The 26,856-nt window shown below is 50.0% G+C and overlaps 1 protein-coding gene across 7 annotated transcripts in view; it reads right to left on the minus strand.

The window, feature by feature from the left end:
* gtf2f1 (general transcription factor IIF, polypeptide 1) overlaps positions 1-26,856 on the minus strand; it is a 70,063-nt gene that overhangs the window by 37,704 nt on the left and 5,503 nt on the right. For 5 of the 7 annotated variants that reach the window (XM_041177168.1, XM_041177170.1, XM_041177174.1 and 2 more), the window contains exons 5-14: positions 26,312-26,505; positions 26,056-26,226; positions 24,929-25,131; positions 24,487-24,640; positions 20,920-20,981; positions 17,132-17,260; positions 16,318-16,391; positions 16,095-16,230; positions 15,139-15,265; positions 13,600-14,847 (exon numbers count right to left, since the gene is read on the minus strand). In XM_041177168.1, the coding sequence (XP_041033102.1) occupies positions 14,637-14,847; positions 15,139-15,265; positions 16,095-16,230; positions 16,318-16,391; positions 17,132-17,260; positions 20,920-20,981; positions 24,487-24,640; positions 24,929-25,131; positions 26,056-26,226; positions 26,312-26,505 (1,461 nt within the window). In that variant the 3' untranslated portion in view covers positions 13,600-14,636. Of the gene's footprint in view, positions 1-8,072; positions 8,612-13,599; positions 14,848-15,138; positions 15,266-16,094; positions 16,231-16,317; positions 16,392-17,131; positions 17,261-20,919; positions 20,982-24,486; positions 24,641-24,928; positions 25,132-26,055; positions 26,227-26,311; positions 26,506-26,856 lie in introns of those variants that run through there. The other 2 variants (XM_041177171.1, XM_041177172.1) reach the window with 2 other exon arrangements.

Here is a 26,856-nt window from a genome sequence, read left to right on the forward strand (position 1 = left end):
CACCCCCACACACACCCCTACCTCTACCACCCAACACACACACACCTACCCCTAACCCCAAAACACACACACCTACCCCTACCCCCCCCAACACACATACACCTACCCCTACCCAACACACACACACACCTATCCCTACCCCCCCAACACACACACACCTACCCCTACCCCCCAACACACACACACCTACCCCTACCCCCCAACACACACACCTACCCCTACCCCCCAACACACACACACCTACCCCTACCCCCCAACACACACACACACCTACCCCTACCCAACACACACACACACACACCTACCCCGCAACACACACACACACACCTACTCCTACCCAACACACACACACACACACACCTACCCCGCAACACACACACACCTACCCCTACCACGCAACACACACACCTACCCCTACCCCCCCAAACACACACACACCTACCCCTACCCCCAACACACACACCTACCCCTACCCACCCAACACACACACACCTACCCCTACCCACCCAACACACACACACCTACCCCTACCCACCCAACACACACACACCTACCCCTACCCCCAACACACACACACCTACCCCTACCCACCCAACACACACACACCTACCCCTACCCACCCAACACACACACACCTACCCCTACCCACCCAACACACACACACCTACTTCACCACCCCCAACACACACACACCTACCCCTACCCACCCAACACACACACACCTACCCCTACCCCCAACACACACACACCTACCCCTACCCACCCAACACACACACACCTACCCCTACCCACCCAACACACACACACCTACTTCACCACCCCCAACACACACACCTACTTCACCACCCCCAACACACACACACCTACCCCTACCCACCCAACACACACATACCTACCTCACCACCCCCAACACACACACACACACCTACCTCACCACCCCCAACACACACACACACACACACCTACCTCACCACCCCCAACACACACACACCTACCTCACCACCCCCAACACACACACACCTACCTCACCACCAACACACACACACCCACCTCACCATCCACAACACACACACACCTACCCCTAGCCCCCATACACACACCTATCCCTACCCCCCCACACACACACCTACCCCTACCCCCCCAATACACACACACCTACCCCTACCCCAACACACACACACCTACCCCTACCCCCCAACACACACACACCTACCCCTAGCCCAACACACACACACACCTACCCCTACCCCCCAACACAACACACACACACCTAGCCCCCCAACACAACACACACACACCTACCCCCCCAACACACACACACCTACCCCTACCCCCAACACACACACACACAACTACCCCTCCACCCACAACACACACACACAACTACCCCTCCACCCACAACACAGACACACACCTACCCCTACACCCCCAACACACACACACCTACCCCTACCCACCCCCACACCTACCGCTCCCACATACCTTCCCCCGAGCAACCTATACGCATACACCACACCCCTCCGCACCCACCCACTCCCATACCTCCCCAAAGGCACCAAATACACACCTACACACAACCCCACCCCACACACCCCCAGCCCCCGCACACAAGATTGAGTCTCATTTGATATCTTTGAATTCTTGTATTGGAGTTTCTGATTTTGAGAGCTTTTTACGATGGCACATTTGTGTGTGCTTATCTCATTGAAAAGGGATGAGCTGCTCAGTGACTTTCATTCCAATATCTGGAATGTAGCTGATAGTTCCCACTCCGGAGATCAAACATCACTCTCCTTTAAATAAGGTCAGTCCGTGGGTAGTGACAAAGTCATTTGAGCTGTTGAGTACACACCAGAGCAAACCCGCTCCTCGCCATATCCCTGAATTTCGTTTTCTTCTTATCCAAATCAGTTTGGAAAGTTAGCACTGAATGCATCATCTTATCAAATAGTGCATTCTAAACTCTAATCAACTACTGCAAACAAAAGGCTTTTCTTGTGTTGCCATGGAGGAGGTTACAGAGATAGGGAGGGGTGTAGAGGCTGGAGGAGGTTACAGAGATAGGGAGGGGTGTAGAGGCTGGAGGAGGTTACAGAGATAGGGAGGGGTGTAGGGGCTGGAGGAGGTTACAGAGATAGGGAGGGCTGTGGGGCTGGAGGAGGTTACAGAGATAGGGAGGGGTATAGGGGCTGGAGGAGGTTACAGAGATAGGGAGGGGTGTAGGGGCTGGAGGAGGTTACAGAGATAGGGAGGGTTGTAGGGGCTGGAGGAGGTTACAGAGATAGGGAGGGGTGTAGGGGCTGGAGGAGGTTACAGAGATAGGGAGGGGTGTAGGGGCTGGAGGAGGTTACAGAGACAGGGAGGGTTATAGGGGCTGGAGGGGGTTACAGAGATAGGGAGGGTTATAGAGGCTAGAGGAGGTTACAGAGACAGGGAGGGTTATAGGGGCTGGAGGGGGTTACAGAGATAGGGAGGGTTGTGGGGCTGGAGGAGGTTACAGAGATAGGGAGGGCTGTGGGACTGGAGGAGGTTACAGAGATAGGGAGGGGTGTAGGGGCTAGAGGAGGCTACAGAGATAGGGAAGGTTTTAGGGGCTGGAGGAGGTTACGGAGACAGGGAGGGGTGTAGGGGCTGGAGGAGGTTACAGAGACAGTGAGTGTTGTGGGGCTGGAGGCAGTTACAGAAACTCTGATTCCATCCTCAGTCAGAAAGCGTGATTGTGAGGATTCATCAGCATCAAGGGCTGACCTTGCTGGGGTACTGGGGCGGGGTGAGAGCGGTGGGGAGGGAATTGAGGGGAGATAAGCCCCTCCTTCTCACACATACACACACTCATTCCCTCACTCTCACAACGTTTCGTGTGCTTCCCTCAATTGCGCACTCACACTCCCCACCTCTTGTGCATCATCCAGACAAACATACCTCACTTGCTATTAACCATTAAATCTTCTAATTCTAGGTCCTGCAAAGATCTAAGTTCACATTCCTTCCTGAGTGAGTGAATTAACTGAATAAAGGGTTACTCTATTGTTCATTTTCACTCCGTCTTACTGTCACACTTCCTGGTTACCTTTTAAAAGAAAACCATTTTACCTTGCAATTATTGAACTATATCAAACATCAGTTGAGGTAATCAATATCAACCGCACCCCGATAACTAACAGGAATAACTCTGCCAACCCACAAACATGCAGGAAAACTGACAGGAATGGAAGGAATTCTGATTATAGCCAAATAGGAAAATACCGGAATCTATAAATACTGGAATCTCAATAAATCAGGCAAAGGGCTCAAATATTTTGCTGATTTCTGTGGTCAATGGTGGCAGGTTGGTCGTGTGTGTTCAATCCTCAGCTTCACAATACACCTGTCTGACTGCTGTCTACACTGAGAACCTGATTTACGAGGCAGCTCCAGTGTGTTCCAGCAATGAGACAGCACCTGATCCACAAGTTGTAAATATTCACACCGCAGAGAAAAGGCATAGAGTGTCAAATATCACAGGCAGGAGAATCAGTGCAAAGAAAGATTAGTTGAAAAGGGTAAACAGATTGTGAATTGTTCCTTTAGTCAAAGAACTCGCAACATCAGAGATTACAGCAGAGGGATAGATAGCCCAGTGTGAACAGTGAAGTGTGGAGTCAGCAATGTCAATGTGACACAGTGGTGGGACAGAGCTCGCTCTCAGGACTCAGTCTGAGAACTGACTTTTGACAGGCAGAGGTGTATTGAAAGGCTGTGTGTGCTGCCAACATAGTGCATGTGTAGTGTACTTTTTCACTCTGCGACATCACTGCGAGTGACAAAGGTCAGAACTCAACTCATTCCTGCTCAGTGTGATACTCATACTCTCCATGTAGCATCTCGTTTCTTTAGGATTGTGGAACCAGAAAGGGCTATTTTATTCAGAACAAAATACAATATCCATTTTCGCTCAGGTGCTGTCACACACCAACTAATTTTTTTGGGGCCTGACAGGCAAGGGTCTGAGGGAAACCAGGAGGCCAATCAACAAGATAGAGACTGGAAACACAATCTAAAAGAAGGCTCTGACTCTCACTGGGGTATAGTCCCACACGCACTGTCTCTCACTGAGGTACAGTTCCATACACACTGACTCTCACTGGGGTACAGTCCCACACACATTGACTCTCACTGGGGTGCAGTCCCACACACGTTGACTCTCACTGGGGTACAGTCCCACACACACATTGACTCTCACTGAGGTACAGTTCCACACGCACATTCTCTCACTGGGGTACAGTCCTACACACATTGACTGTCACTGGGGTGCAGTCCTACACACACACACTGACTCTCACTGGGGTACAGTCCCACACACACACTGACTCTCACTAGGGTACAGTCCCACAAACACTGACTCTCACTGGGGTACAGTCCTACACATGCTGAATCTTGCCTGTGTCCATTTATCCGGGAACTCTATGTTTCAATCCCTGTAATCAGGCATCTGCTGTAGTACTGAATGGTTCTTAGCGAAGTCAACAATGGAATTCTAGGTGACTGTGCTCCTCCTTGAGCTGTCTGCAGCCTTTGACATGACTGACCGTACCATTCACTCCGCCACCTCTCTGCTGTTGTCCAGCTGGGTGGATCTGCTCCCACCTCCAGTTGCAGCCATAGTATCACTTACAATGGCATCTCTTCATGCTCCCACATCATCACCCCTGGTGTTACCCCAAGGATCTGTACTTGGTCTCCCTCCTAGTTGACACCTACATGCTGCCCCTTAGTGACATCCAAAAGTACTGATGCCACCCAGGTAAACTTCACCACCAATTCTCTCAACCCCTCTACTGTCTCTACGCAGAACAGGAACTTTCTTACCGCAAACTCTGTTTCTTAGTCACAGACGTCGTCTTTCGCTCTCTCTCTCTAACAACTGTCTGAGGTCTTTCCATTTGCACAAGGGCTGCCCATTCTCTGGCACTTAAACCAGATGGATGGTCATTGGGGTCAAGTGCCAGAAGACTGAGCTTCTCAAACAAACACAGTCACACTCTGTAGCAGCCAAGCCAGGAATCCCAACCAACAGCTACTCCAGCACAGGGCAGGTGCAGCAATAAGTTAGAATCACAGAAAGGTTATGATGCAGAATGAGGCCATTCAGCCCATAGTGTCTGCACCAGCCATAAAGAGAGAAAAAATGCTAGCTCATTTTTAATCCCACTTTCCAGCACGTGGTCCGAGGCCTTGCAGGTTACAGCACTTCAGATATAAATCCAGGTACCTTTTAAATGAGTTGAGTGTTTCAGCCTCAGCCACCAGTTCAGGCAGTGAATTCCAGACACCCAATACCCTCGGGGTGAAAAAGCTTTCCTCGTGTCCCCTCTAATCTTTCTACCAATCACCTTAAATCTGTGCCCCCTGGTAAATGACCCCTCAGCTAGCTAGGGGAAACAGGTCTTTCCTATCCGCCCTATCTAGGTCCCTCAATTTTGCACATCTCAATCAGATCACCCCTCAGTCTTCTCTGTTCTAAGGACATATCCCAGCCTATCAATCTTTCCTCATATCTGCAATTTTCAAGTCCTGGCAACATTCTTATAAATCTCCTCTGTACTTTCTCCAGTGCAATAATGTCACTCCTGTAATGTGGTGACCAAAACTGTACACAAACCTCCAGCTGTGGCCTAACCAGCATTACATCCCTGCTTTTGTATTCAATACCTCGTCCAATAAAGGAAAGCATTCCATAAGCTTTCTTTACCACCTTACCCACCTATCCTGCCATCTGCAGGGACCTGTCGACATGCACTCCAAGGTCTCTCACTTCCTCTACCCCTCCTATTTATTGTGCATTCCCTTGCTTTGTTTGTCCTCCCCAAATGCATTACCTCACACTTCTCCAGATTGAATTCCATCTGCCACTTTTCCACTCACTCAACCAAACCATTGATATCATTCTGGAGACAACAGCTATCCTCTTCACTATCAGCTACATTGCCAATTTTTGTGTCATGTGCAAATTTACCAATCATACCTTCCACATTTAAGTCTAAATCATCAATATATACGACAAACAGCAAGGGCCCCAACACTGAGCCCTGTGGAATGCTACTGGGAACTGCTTTCCATTCTCAAAAATACCCAACGACCATCCTCTGGTGCCTCACCTGTATCTCGTGATGCTCAATCACTCCCTTTACTAAATTGCACCACTTTCACTTTGCTGCTGTCCTTGAATAATAGAGCACAGAGAATGTGTGTATTATCCCACTACTCATTAAACCTCCAGTAGAGTCTGAAGGGTTAATCAGGGTGCCAGGAGCAAATGTTCCTGTAAACAGCCCTGGTATTCAAGAATTTGACTCAAAGGAGCTTTCAAAAAGCATGACACCAGGGCACAGACTCATCAATTATCCATACAGTTCATCAGAGCCACTCAGTGACAGCTTCTAACCCCAGCTAATCTTCAGATAGCTGAAGAATTCCAGCTGCCTGGTTTTTGGCAACTCAGAGCAATACTGCATGGCCATCAGTTCATGATCCCACAGCTTTCCTTGTTAGACACTTCCTGTGTCCTGTCCATCCCAGACACTTCTACAACAGTCTGGGATTGTTACGTGTACCCAGGAACAGCACCCACTTCACATTGTCTCAGCTGGCACTCCAGAATGAGGAAGTTGTGGGAGGTGGGAGGGTGGTGGAAAGAGTATCATCAACCGGTTAATAGGGTGGGCGTGCTGCCAGAGAAACCTAAGGAGCAGCAAGCTGCGAGGTTCAATCTCCAGCTCTTAGGCAGTCCTGTCATTTCACTCAGCTTCCTTGGGAAAGGAGTAAATTTAGTCACATCACTAATTCCTGCAGCAAGGCTCAGAGTCCGTTGGGGATAGAAGCAGCCTCAATAATGGCATTCATAAACAGTCACATCCTTTCTTCTGTAGCACACAAGAGTGGTCTCTATCACCAGAGAACTACAATTTGTCTTGCAGTAGCTCCAGTGAGAGGCAGCGTGCGTGGGACTGAACCCCAGTGAGAGTCAGCGTGCGTGGGACTGAACCCCAGTGAGAGTCAGCGTGCGTGGGACTGAACCCCAGTGAGAGTCAGCATGCGTGGGACTGAACCCCAGTGAGAGTCAGCGTGCGTGGGACTGAACCCCAGTGAGAGTCAGCGTGCGTGGGACTGAACCCCAGTGAGAGTCAGCGTTCGTGGGACTGAACCCCAGTGAGAGTCAGCGTGCGTGGGACTGAACCCCAGTGAGAGTCAGCGTGCGTGGGACTGAACCCCAGTGAGAGTCAGCGTGCGTGGGACTGAACCCCAGAGAGAACAAGCGTGCGTGGGACTGAACCCCAGTGAGAGTCAGCGTGCGTGGGACTGAACCCCAGTGAGAGTCAGTGTGCGTGGGACTGAACCCCAGTGAGAGTCAGCGTACGTGGGACTGAACCCCAGTGAGAGTCAGCGTGCGTGGGACTGAACCCCAGTGAGAATCAGTGTGCGTGGGACTAAACCCCAGTGAGAGTCAGCGTGCGTGGGACTGAACCCCAGTGAGAGTCAGTGTGCGTGGGACTGAACCCCAGTGAGAGTCAGTGTGCGTGGGACTGAACCCCAGTGAGAGTCAGTGTGCGTGGGACTGAACCCCAGTGAGAGTCAGTGTGCGTGGGACTGAACCCCAGTGAGAGTCAGTGTGCGTGGGACTGAACCCCAGTGAGAGTCAGTGTGCGTGGGACTGAACCCCAGTGAGAGTCAGTGTGCGTGGGACTGAACCCCAGTGAGAATCAGCGTGCGTGGGACTGAACCCCAGTGAGAGTCAGTGTGCGTGGGACTGAACCCCAGTGAGAGTCAGTGTGCGTGGGACTGAACCCCAGTGAGAGTCAGTGTGCGTGGGACTGAACCCCAGTGAGAGTCAGTGTGCGTGGGACTGAACCCCAGTGAGAGTCAGTGTGCGTGGGACTGAACCCCAGCGACAGTCAATGTAAGTTGAACTGCATCCCAGTGAAAGAAAGTGTGTGTGGAACCCGCATCCCTGCGAGAGTCAGTGTGTGTGGAACTGAACCCCAGTAAAATGGCTGTTTCAGGAGCAAGGAAATGAAAACACATTTCAGTCCAAGTGATTCTGGATATTTTTGTTTTCACAAGGAGGAAATGATTTGCCAGTGTGATAAAGTGCAGCCAGAGAGTCGCCAGTGTGTTGAAATTTACCAGATGCAACCATCCCAAGTGCAGGAATGTAATTTCGGCGATGGAATAAAATAGCAAAAAAATGACAAGGGTTTGTCCAGCCCATACCCTCAGCCTCAAATCAAACTCATTATTGGAAAAATATTCCTTTGTTTTGAGAAATGTGTGGATTGCAGTATGGATGGATAACATCTCTCTCACCATATACAGACGGCTCAGTGTGTAGCCAGTAGCAGCTTTTTGCTCAGGATGTGTAGCCTGTCCAGGTGACAATGAGCCTGTGGAATGCTTTGAACAAAAACAGTCACTAACGGGAAGCATGTCTCTGGTATTAAGATGGTATCTCAAACATTTCAAGAGGCTTCTCTGCTTTCCGCTCGTCAACATCCGTAATCTTGCTGAGTATTTACAGTACAAAATGACTCATCTTCTGGCACAAGCCCCCGTCCTGTTCACCAAACACATCGTCCTGTTCAAGAAGTCAACACCAGATATATCATTAAAAAGGAGGAAAATATGTCTGATTTTCACTCTCTTGAAGCATTAACAATGGTAACTGTAATCAACCATGGCTCAATGGATAGCAGGAGGCTGTGGGTTCAAGTCTCACTCTAGACACGAGCACAAATCTAGGCTGACACTCCACTGCCCCACCGGAGGAGTACTACACTGTCAGAGGTGCCTAATTTCCATAAAGTATTAAATGAATGCAACTTCTATCTGTTCTAGTGAAGATTTCACTTTGCAGCAGAGCAGAGGTCTCCCCCTTGTGCCCTGGTCAATATTCATCCACCAACTAAATCCACAAAATCATTTTTTCCCCATTCATTATTTATTTCACCACTGTTTGTGGAATCCTTCTGTTTGTTTACCCCACATAGTGACTGTGCTTCAAACACTCTTTCACTGGCTGGAAGTCGGATGCGTGCACAGACTGAGGCGCATGCACACAGACTGAGGGCACACAGATAGACATGTGCTGTTACAATAGGAATTCCCACAACGCCAACAGAAAGAACACCGCTGGGCAAGATTTCACATTTTACAAGTTTTACCGTAACAAAGTCACTAAAACGATCATCATTCAAACATTAATGAACAGGTGAACAGTTTTTAAATAAAAAGGTAAATTGCACTTCTTATATTTGATATGAAGAAACTCCGCATGTAATTGGAAACAATTATATCACTTCCTGCACAGGTGTGGGACTACATGCAATCTCACAGTCTTTCCAACTCTGCGTCTCTAGGTAGGATCTCTTACTTCCCACTCAATCGTTTGGGCCCATAAGTCACATTCACCAGCGGCTGTATTCCATCTGAAGTACCTGGACACGGTTGCCACAGGCAAGGCACATGTCCACAAACCCTCTCTCACTTGAGTCACGACAGCCCTGATGGCACAAAATCCCCAGAGACTCTCCTCTCCGAGTTCTTTAAACAGTTTGGTGAGCTTTGGCAAAAGTGAGATAACAGCAATAAGGTTTTTAAAATAAAAGCAAAATACTGCGGATGCTGGAAATCTGGAACAAAAACAAAAATTGCTGGGAAAACTCAGCAGGTCTGGCAGCATCTGTGGAGAGAAAGACGGAGTTAACGTTTCAAGTCTGTATGACTCTTCTTCAGAACTAAAGAGAAGTAGAAATGTGGTGAAATATATACTATTTAAGCGGGTTAAGCTGGATAGAAGGGCAGTGATAGGTGGAGGCAAAGGAGAGATTGCAAAAGATGTCACAAACAAAAGTTGAAGGGGTGTTGATGGTGGTGATACTGGCTAAAGGAGGGAGGGGGGGCTAATGGTGACATGAAGAGTAGAAAGCAGGGTGAGCAAGTGACAGATGGCCCTAGTGGGGGTGGTGGGGTGGGGGGTGGGGACGGTGTGTGAGAAAAGATCAACATGGGCTAAAAGGTGGGGATAAAATAATGAAAGGAAATAAATTTTAAAATAATAATAGAAATAGGTGGGGAAAGAAATGAAAATTAAAAAATAAATATTTGAAAAAAGGGGATCAAAAAGGGGCGAGGAAGGAGGAGAGAGTTCATGATCCGAAGTTGTTGAACTCAATGTTAAGTCTGGAAGGCTGTAAAGTATGTAATCAGAAGATGAGGTGCTGTTCCTCCAGTTTGCATTGAGCTTCACTGGAACAATGCAGCAGGCCAAGGACAGACATGTGGGCATGAGAGCAGGGTGGGGTGTTGAAATGTCAAGCGACAGGGAGGTCTGGGTCATGCTTGCGGACAGACCGAAGGTGTTCCAGTAAGTTTTTGTCCAGTCTGCAATTCCTCGCCCTGCCTGTCTTCTGCTCTCTGCTCTTTACAACTGTATGACACACACAAAAACACAGTCTCTGCTGTATTCTGAGAGACTGCTTCCACACCAGGATCTATTAAAAAACTATCAAACAAAAAACTGTTCCAGTCAGAGAGAACATAGCTTGTTTCATCTTTACATGAATTTTCAGTGTGTTTTGAGCTGCCAAACAGAAAATACTGGCTGACCCAACCCCATTGCAATTACTTATTTACCCTTTGCTTTCTAGCTGTTCACCCCCAAGGGCAGCCCCAGATCACATGGGCATTTCTTGGAATTTGATGTCATAATGAGGAAACCAATTAACCCTTTCAGAATATTCCCCAGCCCACTTTGGTCCTATAGGGTCATTGCACAAAGGAAAAAACAGCCTTTTCCGAGCACATGGTTCATAATAGCACACCTCCCCCACCTCACCCGCTGCGTAGGTGTGCATGTGCCCCTCCCAGGCAGACGCACACGCACCCAAGCACAAGAAATAGGAGCAGGGGTAGACCATATGGCCTGTCGAGCCTGCTCCACCATTCAATACGATCATGGTTGATCTTCGGCATCAAACCCATTTTTCTGCCCGCTATTCCTCAATTCTCTGAGACCCCGGAAATTTGTCTATCCCAGCCTTGAATGTATTTAAAGATGGAGTATCCACAACCCTGTAAGGGAGAGAATTCCAAAATTTCACAATCCTTTGAGTGAAGAAATTTCTCATCTCAGTCCTAAATGATCGGGCCCTTATCCTGAGGCTGTGCCCCATGTTTTAAATTCCCAACCATGCCTCCCATATTTAAGTCCAGATGTGGTCTCACTAAAACTCTGTACAAATGTAGCAAAACTTCTTTATTCTTATACTCCAATCCCCTTGCAATAAAGACCAACATGCCATTTGACTTCCTGCATGCTAACTTTATGTATTCCTTGTACGAGCACATCCAAGCCTTTTTGAACATTAACATTTACAGTTTCTCACCTTTTAAAAAATATTCAGCTTTTCTATTCTTACTTCACACTTCCCCACATTATACTCCATCAGCCATCTTGTTGCCCACTCACCTAACTGGACTATGTCTCTTTGCAGCCTCTCTGTGCCCTCCCTGCAGCTGACCTTCCCACCTAGCTTTGTATACTCAGCAAACTTAGATACATTACTGTCTCTTCATCCAAGTCATTAATATCCGTTGTGAATAGCTGAGACCCCAGCACTGACCCTTGCGGCACTCCACTGTTCACTAACTGCCAACTTGAGAAAGCCCCCGTTTATGCCCACTCTCTGCTTTCTATCTGTTAATCAATTCTCTATTCATGCAAATTGACTACCCCCAACTCCATGGGCACTTATCTTACCTATTAACCTTTTGTGCAGCACTTTACTGAACGCCTTTTGGAAATCCAGGTATACTACATCTACTGGTCCCCCTTTATCTACCTGACTAGTTACATCCTCAAAAAACTAATAAATTTGTGAAACAAGATTCCCTTTTAGTAAAACCATGCTGACTAGTTCTGATCACACTATGCTTTTCTAAGTGCATTATTAAGACTTCATTAATAATGCACTTCCAGCATTTTCCCAACAACTGATGTTAGACTAACTGGCCTGTAGTTCACGGTTTTCTCTCTCCTTCCTTTCTTGAAAAGTGGTGTAACATTTACCAACTTCCAATCTAATGAGCCCGTTCCCGAATCCAAGGATCTTAGGAAAATCATAGCTTGCATATCCACTTTCTCTGCAGCTATCTCTTTTAGAACCCTTGGGTGTCGGCCATCAGCTCCCAGGAATATGTCGGATTTTAGTCCCTCCAGTTTTGCAAATACTTTTTCTCCGCTGATATTAACTTCTTCACTCTTTTTGGCCCCTAAGTCACCATGTATTTCTGGAATGAAACCTATGTCTTCTACTGTGAAGACAGACACAAAATATTTGTTCAACGCCTCTGTTGTGTTCTCATTCCCCAGGATAATTTCTCCTGTCTCCGGATTCTAAGGGGCCAACATTTACTTTGGCTATTCTCTTCCTTTTTATAGGCTTATAAAAGTTCTTACAGTTTGTTTTAACATTTCTGGCTAGTTTATCCTCATTCTATTTTCTCTCTTTTTATCAACTTTTTGGTGGCACTCTGATTTCTAAAATACTTCCAATCTTCAGATTTGCTACTGTTTTTTTGCAACATCATAAGCCTCTTCTTTTAACCTAATACATCCTTCACTTCCTGAGTGAGCTGCGAATGGGTCTTTCTCACTGAGTTTTTGTTTCTCAATGGGATTTATTTTTGTTGAATGTTTTGAATAGTTTCTTTAAATGTTTCCCACTGTTCATTTACCTCCATACATTTTAGTCTATTTACCCAATTAACCTTAGCCATACCTCAAACTTAAAGCGAATTACATCGGTATATGGTTCTCGTTCACAATTAGACTATGTCACTTTCAAATTTAACATGGAATTCAATGGTTTTAATATCAATATTTCCCAGAGGATCTTTGACCACAACATACCTAATTAAAACTGCTTCAGTGCACAATACCAGATAAAGAAAGCTTTATCCCTAGTTGGTTCTACAATGTATTGCTGCAAGATACTGTCATGAAAACATTGCACAAATTCAGCTTCTAGACCACTCTAGATTGTCCCAGTCTAGATGAATTTAAAGTCTCCCACAATTACTACCTTGCCTTTGTTACAAGCTCCAATAATTTCTTGTTTAATGCTCTGCCCAACAGTATAGCTATCGTTAGGGGGACCTTTAAACTACTCACACCAGAGAAAGGCGCGTGTACGTGCGCCCAGGCAGATGGAAGGACACACACACAGGCACCTGGGTGCACAGACAGGCACGCATGCAGGGAGATGGGCATGCATGCAGACAGACATGTGCACACGTAGGTATTTGAACTGGACACTGATCAAGAGTAGGAACTGTAGCAGCTTTTGCCCCATCTCTAGGTCAGGGCTGCAGAATTTGATTGTTATGTCTATCCCATTATCATATTGTCTGTACCATTGTCTATACTATTACCACCTAGTGCCCCCTAGGAATATCCTTTACCCTGGGGCAGTGCACATGGAGACTCCAAGGCACATACAGTCACTCAGGTCATCCCATTGCATCCACAAATTTCAGCTCCGCTGACACCAATGATGAAACAACTTAGGATGAAAACCATTGGCCATTTTATTGGATAACGAGTCCAGCCTTAACCATTACATGTGTGGCATTATACAATTAATACAGACTGAATAAAGTGAACACTCTGACAAAACCAGCACTAGGAATAATGCAACCTCACACACTCTCCACCTCACTTATAGTGCTGGCTTCACAGAGCATTCCAACCCTAGCAACAGGAATATTCCTGTTCAGTTCTGTCTTGCCCTGACAACAACCCCACCCCCGCCCCACTCCCTACCACCACTGACCGTTCCCTAGCCTCAGTCACAGCTGCTCTGTAACAATCTGCTGGAGCTGATGTGTGCAGCCTAGTGTCTGTTCAGTCCCTGCCTTCCCTCGTTACTGGTACCTCAGCTCCCCCTGGCTGTGACTGGAAGGAGGGGAAGCATTTGCTGTGGTTAGTTCTGTAATTTAAGGCTTAGTGCCCATTCTTACCCATGCAGTCTCTTTGCTTGATGCCGAACTCTTGCTCCTTAACCTCTAGGTGGATTGTGCAGTCTCATTCTATCCAGAACTTTTTCTGCTGGTTAAAACTGCCCAACCACTCGGCACTTGCAGCTGACAGCCCTGCCACACAAGTCATGTGAATCTAGGATAGTCCCTGTGAAAGTCTCAGTAACAGCTGTGGGGACTTGAGGATGTTAGTGCTTGTCTGAAGTGAGGGATTTCCCAAAGCAGATACAGAATGTGGAAAGGTTCCAATAACAGGCACCATCCACAGAACAGTATCTGCTGTGCCATGTGCATTTTACCATTTCTGCTACCTCCAGAGTGAGAATGACCTAGGTCCAATTTGTGGGTTAGTCTGTGTTGAGTTAAACCTGCCTCAAATATACATCCTGTAAAACCCTTCACCCCTCATCCCATCAGCTGGATTTAAAGCCCAGGTTTACAATTAGAAAGGACAGTGCTGGATCCAGAGCACAACTATCACCATATTGTATCATATGACAGAGATCACCTTATACATAGGATGAAAAAGAAAAGTTACATACACACACAGACTGGACCAGGTCTCAGTTCCCTTCCTTCAGGAAGAAGTGCATCTTGTCATTAATCATCTTGCGTTCAGGGTTGAGTTTTTTCAGGATCTGTGCCAGTACATTAACCGTTTGTTCACTGCTGAGGCCTGTCTTCTTGGTTTGAAATTTCTTTAGCAGGTCCTTGGTGGTCATGGGTTTCCGGGTGAGATATCGTCGGACTGCATCCTCTGTCAGCTGAATGTCACTGCAGAAATGGGGGAGAAACAAAGTTAAAATGAGGAACCCACTCACAAACAACACTGACCCAAAACAATCTTACAACCAGTATCCCACCCCCGCACACCCAGAATCCAGCCCCACCCAAAATCTACCTTCCTTATATCATGTCTGCCAACCCCAACCCCACAATCTCACCAACCCCCATCCCCTCCTACCACTCTCCTATTCCCCCACTCTGTCATTCTTCCCTTTCCCAACCACCCTAAACCAAGTTCCCCCTCCCCTCCACCCACATCCCCGGCACTATCCCACTCACCCGCTGCTCGGCGTGGACTTTCCCGACTGTGGTTGCGGTGTGGATTTACCAGATGTTGACTGTGCCCCCAAGTCCATCTTCAGCCGTTTGGCCACTGGAGTTTCTGCAGAGCCGCCTTGCCGCTTCCCTAGGAACGAACAAAATGCTGGAATATAAGTCACTCCGGGGTTGGAATTCTCCCCGATCATATTCCCCTTCTCCAGTTCACAGCACAGCTGGGATCCAGTGAATTTCTACAAGAGCAGTTACCCGGCCCGCCCCTACTGTGCAGACCCCACCTGAACCCCTCAGGCCGGGCCCAGTATCCAGCCCTGCTCCCTGGAGCCAGTCCAGCACCGAGTACTCTTGGTTCCTGGCCCTGCCCCCTATACCCAGGGTGCCTGGTTCCCTCCTGCGCTCTACTCCCCTGTACCCAGGGTGTCTGGCTCCCGCCTGCCCTCTGCTCCCCTGTACCCGGGGTGCCTGGTTCCCTCCTGCTCTCTACCCGCCCTGTACCCAGGTTGTCTGGCTCCCGCCTGCTGTCTGCTCCCCTTTTACCCAGGGTGTTTGGTTCCCTCCTGCCCTCTGCCCCCCCTGTACCCAGGGTGCCTGGTTCCCTCCTGCCCTCTGCTCCCCTTGTACCCAGGGCGGCTGGTTCCCTCCTGCCCTCTGCCCCCCCTGTACCCAGGGCGGCTGGTTCCCTCCTGCCCTCTGCCCCCCCTGTACCCAGGGCGTCTGGTTCCCTCCTGCCGTCTACCCCCTCCCTGTACCCAGGTTGTCTGGCTCCCTCCTGCCCTCAACCCCCACACCTGTACTCAGCATATCTGGCTTTTTCCTGCTCTTTTTGCCCTTTTATCCAGGGTACCTGGCTCCCACACCCTCTCCCATATCCAGGGTAGTCAGCCCCCTCTTCTCTCCCAACTCCTGGAATGTGGCTGTGTCAGGCTCAGGTTCAAGTCCCCGGTGAACTACCTGACCTTGTTCCAGTTTACTCGCAGCTGCTTTGAGTGTGGACGAGGTGCTGATTTGTGGGGTGGGGGTACCAGGCCGACTGTTCCCACGGGAGCTGTTGTTTGATCCTTTCCAATCTTTCTTTGGAGGAGTTTTCTTTTTCTTTGAACACAGAGAGAAACAAAGGGTTAAAGATCATGCAACCTCCTCAGGGACAATGGGTCTGGATTCTGAATGAGAGAAACTCACCAACATGAAAAGGGCCGAGGCAGCTTCAGACTCAATGTCACTCTCATCTGAAGACTCCGACTCGTCACTGCTCTCTGTGTGGAGCAGAACAAACAAATCAAAGCTCAGTTCCCAAACAAACATTCAAGTCCAAGGCTCAAGTTCGAACCCCAGAATGTGCCAAGACCTGATCTCACCCTAAGGCACTTGCTTCCTATAGTTAGCCTCAGTGCCCTAGAACTGTGAGGTGATATTAGGGCTAGGGGGGGGAGAGAAGGAAAAAAATCAGTCAGGACTCCCTCTCTTGAACATAACCCAGTGATCAATGCTGGTGTGTGTGTTCATGTGTCTTTATTTTTGTGTGTCCATGTGCATATGTGTGTGTGTGTATCTGTGTGTTTGTCTGAGAGAGAGAGAGAGAGACATGGCTCCAGTGAGAGCAGTGCCTTGTCTCTCCAGACAAGGGAGTTTGTGAATTGACCCCACTAGATTCCAGACTGCAGTAGTTTAAAACTGATTCTAAAGTTATGTGAGACACAACATATTCAACACACCGACAAACGTCTCAGAACGAGGAACAGTCCAAGTGAGATCCTGAGATTGAAACTTCCTCAGCACTTCAGAGAACCACTCTACAGGTGACCAGCTCACTCTGTAATGGACAGCGCGAAAAAGTCTGTACTGCTCATGACAGACAGTGAGGGGCCAGCAGCAACACGGAGACAGACAGACAGACACAGACAGACACAGACACACACACAGAGACACTCCAGACACCCACACCGACGAAACACAGAGGGCAGGAAGCAGCTGGAAAAGGGATTCCAAATCTCACCTTTTTTCTTCTTTTCTCTCTTCTCGGGGGCTGCAGATTTCTTCTCGTCTTCCTCCTCCTCTTTCTCTTCGTTGGGTTTTTCCTCTTCACTCTCCTCACTACTCTCGGACGCAGCACTCTCATCGATGCCTGGAAAACAGTTTCATCAGAATTCAAAAGACGGGGGAGCAAGGGGGAGGGGGGAGGGCGAGGGGTGTGCAAGGTGAAATTCTGAATGGTGTTGATAGAGACGCTTATGTAAAACCATCAGTTGCTCCGTGTCTGTCAGCTCCCACAGGATCAATTTCTCCAGGGACAAACCCACAGCCTTTTACTAACCAGGAAAAGATGGGATTTTTCCAGTATTCAAAAATCTAAACACCACACCCCCACATTAACCTTATAGCAATTAGTGGGATCTTGCTGTGCAGGATATGCAAACATGTTTTAGCTACAAAATAACAGCTATTGCATCAAGTAATTCATTATGTTCTCGGGATGTTTGGGAGGATGATCACTGATGTACAGATAGAATCGGTCTCTCTGCCCTTACACGCAAATAGTCAATATGTAACCCATGTTGTAGAAATTCAGGATTAATCCTGAGGCCAGTTTACAGCAGAAACTTGTGTACCTGCATCACTCCCCAGAAACTCTGTGTGTCTGCTTCACCTCCCCAGAAACTCTGTGTGTCTGCTTCACCCCCCAGAGACTCTGTGTGTCTGCCTCAACCCCCAGAAACTCTGTGTGTCTGCCTCACTCCCCAGAAACTCTGTGTGTCTGCCTCACTCCCCAGAAACTCTGTGTGTCTGCCTCACTCCCCAGAAACTCTGTGTGTCTGCTTCACCCCCAGAAACTGTGTCTGCTTCACCCCCAAAAACTGTGTCTGCTTCAACCCCCAGAAACTTGTGTACCTGCCTCAACCCCCAGAAACTGTGTGTGTCTGCTTCACTCCCCAGAAACTGTGTGTCTGCCTCACTCCCCAGAAACTCTGTGTGCCTGCTTCACCCCCCCAGAAACTCTGTGTGTCTGCTTCACCCCCCAGAAACTCTGTGTGTCTGCCTCAACCCCCAGAAACTGTGTGTGTCTGCCTCACTCCCCAGAAACTCTGTGTGCCTGCTTCACCCCCCCAGAAACTCTGTGTGTCTGCTTCACCCCCAGAAACTGTGTGTCTGCTTCACCCCCAAAAACTGTGTCTGCTTCAACCCCCAGAAACTTGTGTACCTGCCTCAACCCCCAGAAACTGTGTGTGTCTGCTTCACTCCCCAGAAACTGTGTGTCTGCCTCACTCCCCAGAAACTCTGTGTGCCTGCTTCACCCCCCCAGAAACTCTGTGTGTCTGCTTCACCCCCCAGAAACTCTGTGTGTCTGCCTCAACCCCCAGAAACTGTGTGTGTCTGCCTCACTCCCCAGAAACTCTGTGTGCCTGCTTCACCCCCCCCAGAAACTCTGTGTGTCTGCTTCACCCCCAGAAACTGTGTGTCTGCTTCACCCCCAAAAACTGTGTGTGTCTGCTTCACCCCCCAGAAACTGTGTGTGTCTGCCTCACTCCCCAGAAACTCTTTGTGTCTGCCTCACTCCCCAGAAACTCTGTGTGTCTGCCTCACTCCCCAGAAACTCTGTGTGTCTGCCTCCCTCCCCAGAAACTCTGTGTGTCTGCCTCACCCCGCAGAGACTCTGTGTCTGCTTCACCCCCCAGAAACTCTGTGTGTCTGCTTCACCCCCAAGAAACTCTGTGTGTCTGCTTCACCCCCCAGAAACTCTGTGTGTCTGCTTCACCCCCCAGCAACTCTGTGTGTCTGCTTCACCCCCTAGAGACTCTGTGTGTCTGCTTCACCCCCCAGAGACTCTGTGTGTCTGCTTCACCCCCAAGAAACTCTGTGTGTCTGCTTCACCCCCCAGAAACTCTGTCTGCTTCACCCCCCAGAAACTCTGTGTGTCTGCTTCACCCCCAAGAAACTCTGTGTGTCTGCTTCACCCCCAAGAAACTCTGTGTGTCTGCTTCACCCCCAAGAAACTCTGTGTGTCTGCTTCACCCCCAGAAACTGTGTGTCTGCTTCACCCCCAAAAACTGTGTCTGCTTCAAACCCCAGAAACTGTGTGTGTCTGCTTCACCCCCCAGAAACTGTGTGTCTGCCTCACTCCCCAGAAACTCTGTGTGTCTGCCTCACTCCCCAGAAACTCTGTGTGTCTGCCTCACTCCCCAGAAACTCTGTGTGTCTGCCTCACTCCCCAGAAACTCTGTGTGTCTGCCTCACTCCCCAGAAACTCTGTGTGTCTGCCTCACTCCCCAGAAACTCTGTGTGTCTGCCTCACTCCCCAGAAACTCTGTGTGTCTGCCTCACTCCCCAGAGACTCTGTGTGTCTGCCTCACCCCCCAGAGACTCTGTGTGTCTGCCTCACCCCGCAGAGACTCTGTGTCTGCTTCACCCCCCAGAAACTCTGTGTGTCTGCTTCACCCCCAAGAAACTCTGTGTGTCTGCTTCACCCCCTAGAGACTCTGTGTGTCTGCTTCACCCCCCAGAGACTCTGTGTGTCTGCTTCACCCCCAAGAAACTCTGTGTGTCTGCTTCACCCCCCAGAAACTGTCTGCTTCACCCCCCAGAAACTCTGTGTGTCTGCTTCACCCCCAAGAAACTCTGTGTGTCTGCTTCACCCCCCAGAAACTCTGTGTGTCTGCTTCACCCCCCAGAGACTCTGTGTGTCTGCTTCACCCCCCCAGAGACTCTGTGTGTCTGCTTCACCCCCCAGAGACTCTGTGTGCCTGCTTCACCCCCCAGAGACTCTGTGTCTGCTTCACCCCCCAGAGACTCTGTGTGTCTGCTTCACCCCCAGAAACTCTGTGTGTCTGCTTCACCCCCAAGAAACTCTGTGTGTCTGCTTCACCCCCCAGAAACTCTGTGTGTCTGCTTCACCCCCCAGAGACTCTGTGTGTCTGCTTCACCCCCCAGAGACTCTGTGTGTCTGCTTCACCCCCCAGAGACTCTGTGTGTCTGCTTCACCCCCCAGAGACTGTGTGTCTGCTTCACCCCCCAGAGACTCTGTGTGTCTGCTATATTCCCACCCCCCAGAGACTCTGTGTGTCTGCTATATTCCCATCCCCCAGAGACTCTGTGTGTCTGCTATATTCCCAACCCCCAGAGACTGTGTGTCTGCTATATTCCCACCCCCAGAGACTCTGTGTGTCTGCTATATTCCCACCCCCCAGAGACTCTGTGTGTCTGCTATATTCCCACCCCAAGAAACTCTGTGTGTCTGCTTCACCCCCCAGAGACTCTGTGTGTCTGCTTCACCCCCCAGAGACTCTGTGTGTCTGCTTCACCCCCCCAGAGACTCTGTGTGTCTGCTTCACCCCCCAGAGACTCTGTGTGTCTGCTTCACCCCCCAGAGACTCTGTGTGTCTGCTATATTCCCACCCCCCAGAGACTCTGTGTGCCTGCTATATTCCCACCCCCCAGAGACTCTGTGTGTCTGCTATATTCCCACCCCCAGAGACTCTGTGTGTCTGCTATATTCCCACCCCCCAGAGACTCTGTATCTGCTATATTCCCACCCCCCAGAGACTCTGTGTGTCTGCTATATTCCCACCCCCAGAGACTCTGTGTGTCTGCTATATTCCCACCCCCCAGAGACTCTGTGTGTCTGCTATATTCCCACCCCCAGAGACTCTGTGTGTCTGCTATATTCCCACCCCCAGAGACTCTGTGTGTCTGCTATATTCCCACCCTCAGCACAATCATCCTCTCTGACATGGTCCTGGCAGGATAATCTGACACCAGAGTGAAGGGACAAATGGTGTCACCAAATACCTTTAGGTCCATCTTCTCCCTTATCAGCCTTCCCTTTCTCTGGCTCCTCTTCATTATTCTCACTGTAAATCAGGCAGAAATGGGTTTAGAAAATGCTCCTAGGAAGCTTTCACATCAAATCACCCTCATTTCTGCAGCACGTTCCAACTTCTGTTGCTGTCCCCCGAGTGGCAGCAGGTGATGCTCCACACCCAACACACACAGTCACCCCGTCTCCACACTCTAACCCAACACACACAGTCACCCCATCTCCACACTCTAACCCACTGCACACAGCCACCCAATCTCCACACTCTAACCCAACACACACAGTCACCGCGTCTCCACACTCTAACCCACTGCACACAGTCACCCAGTCTCCACACTCTAACCCAACACACACAGTCACCCCGTCTCCACACTCTAACCCACTGCACACAGTCACCCAGTCTCCACACTCTAACCCAACACACACAGTCACCCAGTCTCCACGCTCTAACCCAACACACACAGTCACCCCGTCTCCACACTCTAACCCAACACACACAGTCACCCCGTCTCCACACTCTAACCCAACACACACAGTCACCCCGTCTCCACACTTTAACCCACTGCACACAGTCACCCCGTCTACACACTCTAACCCAACACACACAGTCACCCCGTCTCCACACTCTAACCCACTGCACACAGTCACCCCGTCTCCACACTCTAACCCAACACACACAGTCACCCGGTCTCCACACTCTAACCCACTGCACACAGTCACCCCGTCTCCACACTCTAACCCAACACACACAGTCACCCCGTCTCCACACTCTAACCCACTGCACACAGTCACCCCGTCTCCACACTCTAACCCACTGCACACACAGTCACCCCGTCTCCACACTCTAACCCAACACACACAGTCACCCCGTCTCCACACTCTAACCCACTGCACACAGTCACCCCGTCTCCACACTCTAACCCACTGCACACACAGTCACCCCGTCTACACACTCTAACCCAACACACACAGTCACCCCGTCTCCACACTCTAACCCACTGCACACAGTCACCCAGTCTCCACACTCTAACCCAACACACACAGTCACCCCGTCTCCACACTCTAACCCACCGCACACAGTCACCCCGTCTCCACACTCTAACCCACCGCACACAGTCACCCCGTCTCCACACTCTAACCCAACACACACAGTCACCCAGTCTCCACGCTCTAACCCAACACACACAGTCACCCAGTCTCCACACTCTAACCCAACACACACAGTCACCCCGTCTCCACACTCTAACCCAACACACACAGTCACCCCGTCTCCACACTCTAACCCACTGCACACAGTCACCCCGTCTCCACACTCTAACCCACTGCACACAGTCACCCAGTCTCCACACTCTAACCCAACACACACAGTCACCCCGTCTCCACACTCTAACCCACTGCACACAGTAACCCCGTCTCCACACTCTAACCCAACACACACAGTCACCCAGTCTCCACGCTCTAACCCAACACACACAGTCACCCCGTCTCCACACTCTAACCCAACACACACAGTCACCCCGTCTCCACACTCTAACCCAACACACACAGTCACCCCGTCTCCACACTCTAACCCACTGCACACAGTCACCCCGTCTCCACACTCTAACCCACTGCACAGTCACCCAGTCTCCACACTCTAACCCAACACACACAGTCACCCAGTCTCCACACTCTAACCCAACACACACAATCACCCCGTCTCCACACTCTAACCCACTGCACACAGCCACCCAGTCTCCACACTCTAACCCACTGCACACAGTCACACCGTCTCCACACTCTAACCCACTGCACACAGTCACCCAGTCTCCACACTCTAACCCACTGCACACAGTCACCCAGTCTCCACACTCTAACCCACTGCACACAGTCACCCCGTCTCCACACTCTAACCCACTGCACACAGTCACCCAGTCTCCACACTCTAACCCACTGCACACAGTCACCCCGTCTCCACACTCTAACCCAACACGCACAGTCACCCCGTCTCCACACTCTAACCCACTGCACACAGTCACCCAGTCTCCACACTTTAACCCACTGCACACAGCCACCCTGTCTCCACACTCTAACCCACTGCACACAGCCACCCAGTCTCCACACTCTAACCCACTGCACACAGTCACCCCGTCTCCACACTCTAACCCACTGCACACAGCCACCCAGTCTCCACACTCTAACCCACTGCACACAGTCACCCAGTCTCCACACTCTAACCCACTGCACACAGTTACTCAGTCTCCACACTCTAACCCACTGCACACAGTCACCCAGTCTCCACACTCTAACCCACTGCACACAGCCACCCAGTCTCCACACTCTAACCCACTGCACACAGCCACCTAGTCTCCACACTCTAACCCACTGCACACAGTCACCCAGTCTCCACACTCTAACCCAGTGTTTCACAGCCTCTGACTTTTAGTCTCAGGGATGGCAGTGAAGGCAGGACTGGGATCAGAAATGATGCATCCACAATCAAATATCTTGTTAAAACTTAATGCAGAAGTTCTTACCCAAACAATGGCTACTTGGGGGAGAAAGAACAAAGGGCAGCATCCAGTATCCCAGCATGGTGTAACGCCCTAGTGCAGCACCCCAGCGCAGCGCACAGCACAGTATAACAGGCCAGTGCAGCATGTCAGTGCGGTGTAATGCCTTCTGGTGCAGCACCCAGTGTAGTGCCTCCTGGTGCAGCACCCCAGTGTAGTGCCTCCTGGTGCAGCACCCCAGTGTAGTGCCTCCTGGTGCAGCGCCCCAGTGTAGTGCCTCCTGGTGCAGCGCCCCAGTGTAGTGCCTCCTGGTGCAGCGCCCCAGTGTAGTGCCTCCTGGTGCAGCGCCCCAGTGTAGTGCCTCCTGGTGCAGCGCCCCAGTGTAGTGCCTCCTGGTGCAGCGCCCCAGTGCGGTGTAGTGCCCCCTGTGCGGTGTAGTGCCTCCTGGTGCAGCACCCCAGTGCAGTGCAGTGTAGTGTCTCCCGGTGCGGTGCAGTGCCTCCTGGTGCAGTGCCCCAGTGTGGTGTAGTGCCCCCCAAAGTAGCGCCCCAGTGTGGTGTAGTGCCCCCCAATGTAGCGCCCCAGTGCGGTGTAGTGCCCCCCAGTGTGGCGTAGTGCTCCCCAGTGCAGTGCCCCAGTGCGTTGTACTGTCCCCCAGTGCAGTGCCCCAGTGCGGTGTACTGTCCCCCAGTGTGGCGCCCCAGTGCGGCGCCCCAGTGCGGTGTAGTGCCCCCCAGTGCAGCGCCCCAGTGCGGCATAGTGCCCCCCAGTGCGGCGCCCCAGTGCAGCGCCCCAGTGTGGCATAGTGCCCCCCAGTGCGGCGCCCCAGTGCGGCATAGTGCCCCCCAGTGCGGCGCCCCAGTGCGGCATAGTGCCCCCCAGTGCGGCGCCCCAGTGCAGCATAGTGCCCCCCAGTGCGGCGCCCCAGTGCAGCATTGTGCCCCCCAGTGCAGCATCCCAATGGAATCAGCAACAACAGGAGAGGAGCTGTGAAAACTGGCGAGAAATCTTAATCACTACAAAAGTGAGTAAAGTCAGGTCAAATACCTAGATTCATCATCGGAGATATAATCTACTTCCTGCCCTTCGAAATCTCCATCATCGCTGTCCTCAAAGGCCTCATCATCCGAACCCTTCTTCTTCTTTTTCTTGGCTGCAGTTTTCCCTTTCTTCTGGCTTTTTGTGTCTTTTTTCACATCTCCTGGAGAAGGCAAAACAAGTCACAGATCAAACCAGTAACTCAGGAGCAGTCCCGGCCAGAACATTACAGCAGACCCAGAGCCCACATCTTAACACCCTTCCCAGGAGACAGTGACCCAGACCGGGTGGGCAGGGCGAGAGGGTGTGGGGGGGAGAGAGGTGGGGGGGGAGGGTCGAGGGGAGGGCTGTGTGACAGACACAGACTGTGTTCGCACTATAAGCTGTGAGACCGGCAAGGGGGTTGGGCAAGCAGGGAGGTTTAGGAGCATTACCGGATCTGGTCACTCACTGTCCTCATCGCTCTCCTCGTCATTCTCGTCTGAGCTCATTTCCAGGTCGTCTTCCAGGTCGTGGATTCGTAGGTCATTCCCCTTTCTCTTTCTCTCCTTCCCTTTCTTTACCTTCTCTTCCTCCTCATCTCCATCATCTCGGTCCTGATCCTTCAACCTCTTCTGCAGCATGATGCTGAAATGATTCACCACCTTGTTACGTCTGAACAATGGGGCCGTTGTGAGGGTTCCGATGTGTTTGAGAGGAGAGGGAGATGGTGAGGTACAAAAACAGAAATGACAGAAAACATTAAATTCAGTGCGATGAACGGCAATAATCGGCCTGTTTCTTTAAGATCTCTCAGCACTGTCCATGATATTGAAGGGGTGGTGTGGTTTGGAGGATATAGAATTTCTGCCCCGTAAACCATAGGCAAGGCTGGTTGGCTCTGTTCCCTCCGACAGTGGTCAAACACTGCTCAGATTTCACCCTCAGGTGAGGATATAGCACTCACTGTGGTGCTGAGGCAAACAAACCAGCAGGGTGTCCAACTATCCCTGAATCAGGGACAGGAAAGCTCAGCCAGGGCTCCCCTCCAGATTGTGACCCCATGACCCTGAATTATAAGTAGAAACAGACTTGACTTTGACTCCCAAAATCAAGAAAGTCTGTTAAAAATAAACATTAATTTTACTTCAAAACATTGGATTGTTTTGAAATACAGGCTCATCTCGCATGGTGAGGGTGTGAGCTGATTGAATGAGGGCCTGCAGACATCATTCAGTTTCCATTGGAAAATCAGTCTTTGTTTTTTATATGTTTATTCTAAATTACTCTGACAATACAATAGAAATTGTCTATGTAAACTTGTCACACTATTATCATAGTTTCCCAGCAGTGAGGGCGCTAACAGGAGTTTTATTCAATGGTAGAGGTGAACAGATAATGCATATCAATATTGAACGTTTCTTAAATCCAATAGCATCAGGGGAGATGCTAAGGAAAAATCACCAAGTTCAGTGACAGGTAGTTCAGCTCAGCCATCTATAAATGAGAGTGCAGTAGCACAGCACTAAGAACACTGATAAATATATTTCAACAATGTGGGAAGCATAAGTACATGGCCATCTGTATTTGGGGCGTTACCTTCCCCACTCCTCCTCTGCCTCCTCCGCTGTCAGCGTCTTGTGTTTTGCTACTGGGACAAAGTTGTACCAGGCATTAACAGGAAAGGCTTCAAACGCTCCATCTGGACACTGGGTGAAGATGTAGTAGGATGCATTTTCAGTGACACCACCTTTCCTCTGACCTTTGAATCTTAAAGAGGGAAAGACGGAGCATTAGATACACCAGTGGGCTGTTTCCAGCTCTGCTTAGCCATAAGTCAAGTCACATTACTTACTTCCGGCCTGCTTTCCCATTAACTCTCAGCAGCCAGGGCTGGTCTTCAGGTTTAAACTCTCGTGTAACAATCCCAAACTTCTTCTTCCTTGATTCCTCTCGCAATTTTTTGCCAAACTCACTGCCAGCACCAAACACCGGTTGCTCCTCTTCCTGGTAAATCTTCTTGTTACTCAGATCACGCTCCATTTTAGCCTAAGAGAAAATGGGAATTTTACAAATCAGTTCCCAACAATACAGAGTTGGGCGATGACAATCCCCCTGTGTTAAACCTCTCCCTCTATCTCTCTCACACACACATTACTGCAGCCCCCTTGTGAAAGGCATATAGTTTAGGAGAATCCTCTGTCCAGGTAGCAGGCAGATTCCCTCCTTCCTCCCTCTACCCATTTATATTATTATACAAAGCTTCCCATATACACAAGTACATTATTAAATAGATTAAGCTAGTTGGCATTTAAAAGTATTTAATAATATTGAGCTAGAGACTGTTAAGCTGAAGCACGGCTGTACCCAAGGAGCTTCTAGTCCAGCAGTATGAAAAAT

The sequence above is a fragment of the Carcharodon carcharias genome, chromosome 30, assembly GCF_017639515.1.
Source record: "Carcharodon carcharias isolate sCarCar2 chromosome 30, sCarCar2.pri, whole genome shotgun sequence".
Taxonomy (NCBI): domain Eukaryota; kingdom Metazoa; phylum Chordata; class Chondrichthyes; order Lamniformes; family Lamnidae; genus Carcharodon; species Carcharodon carcharias.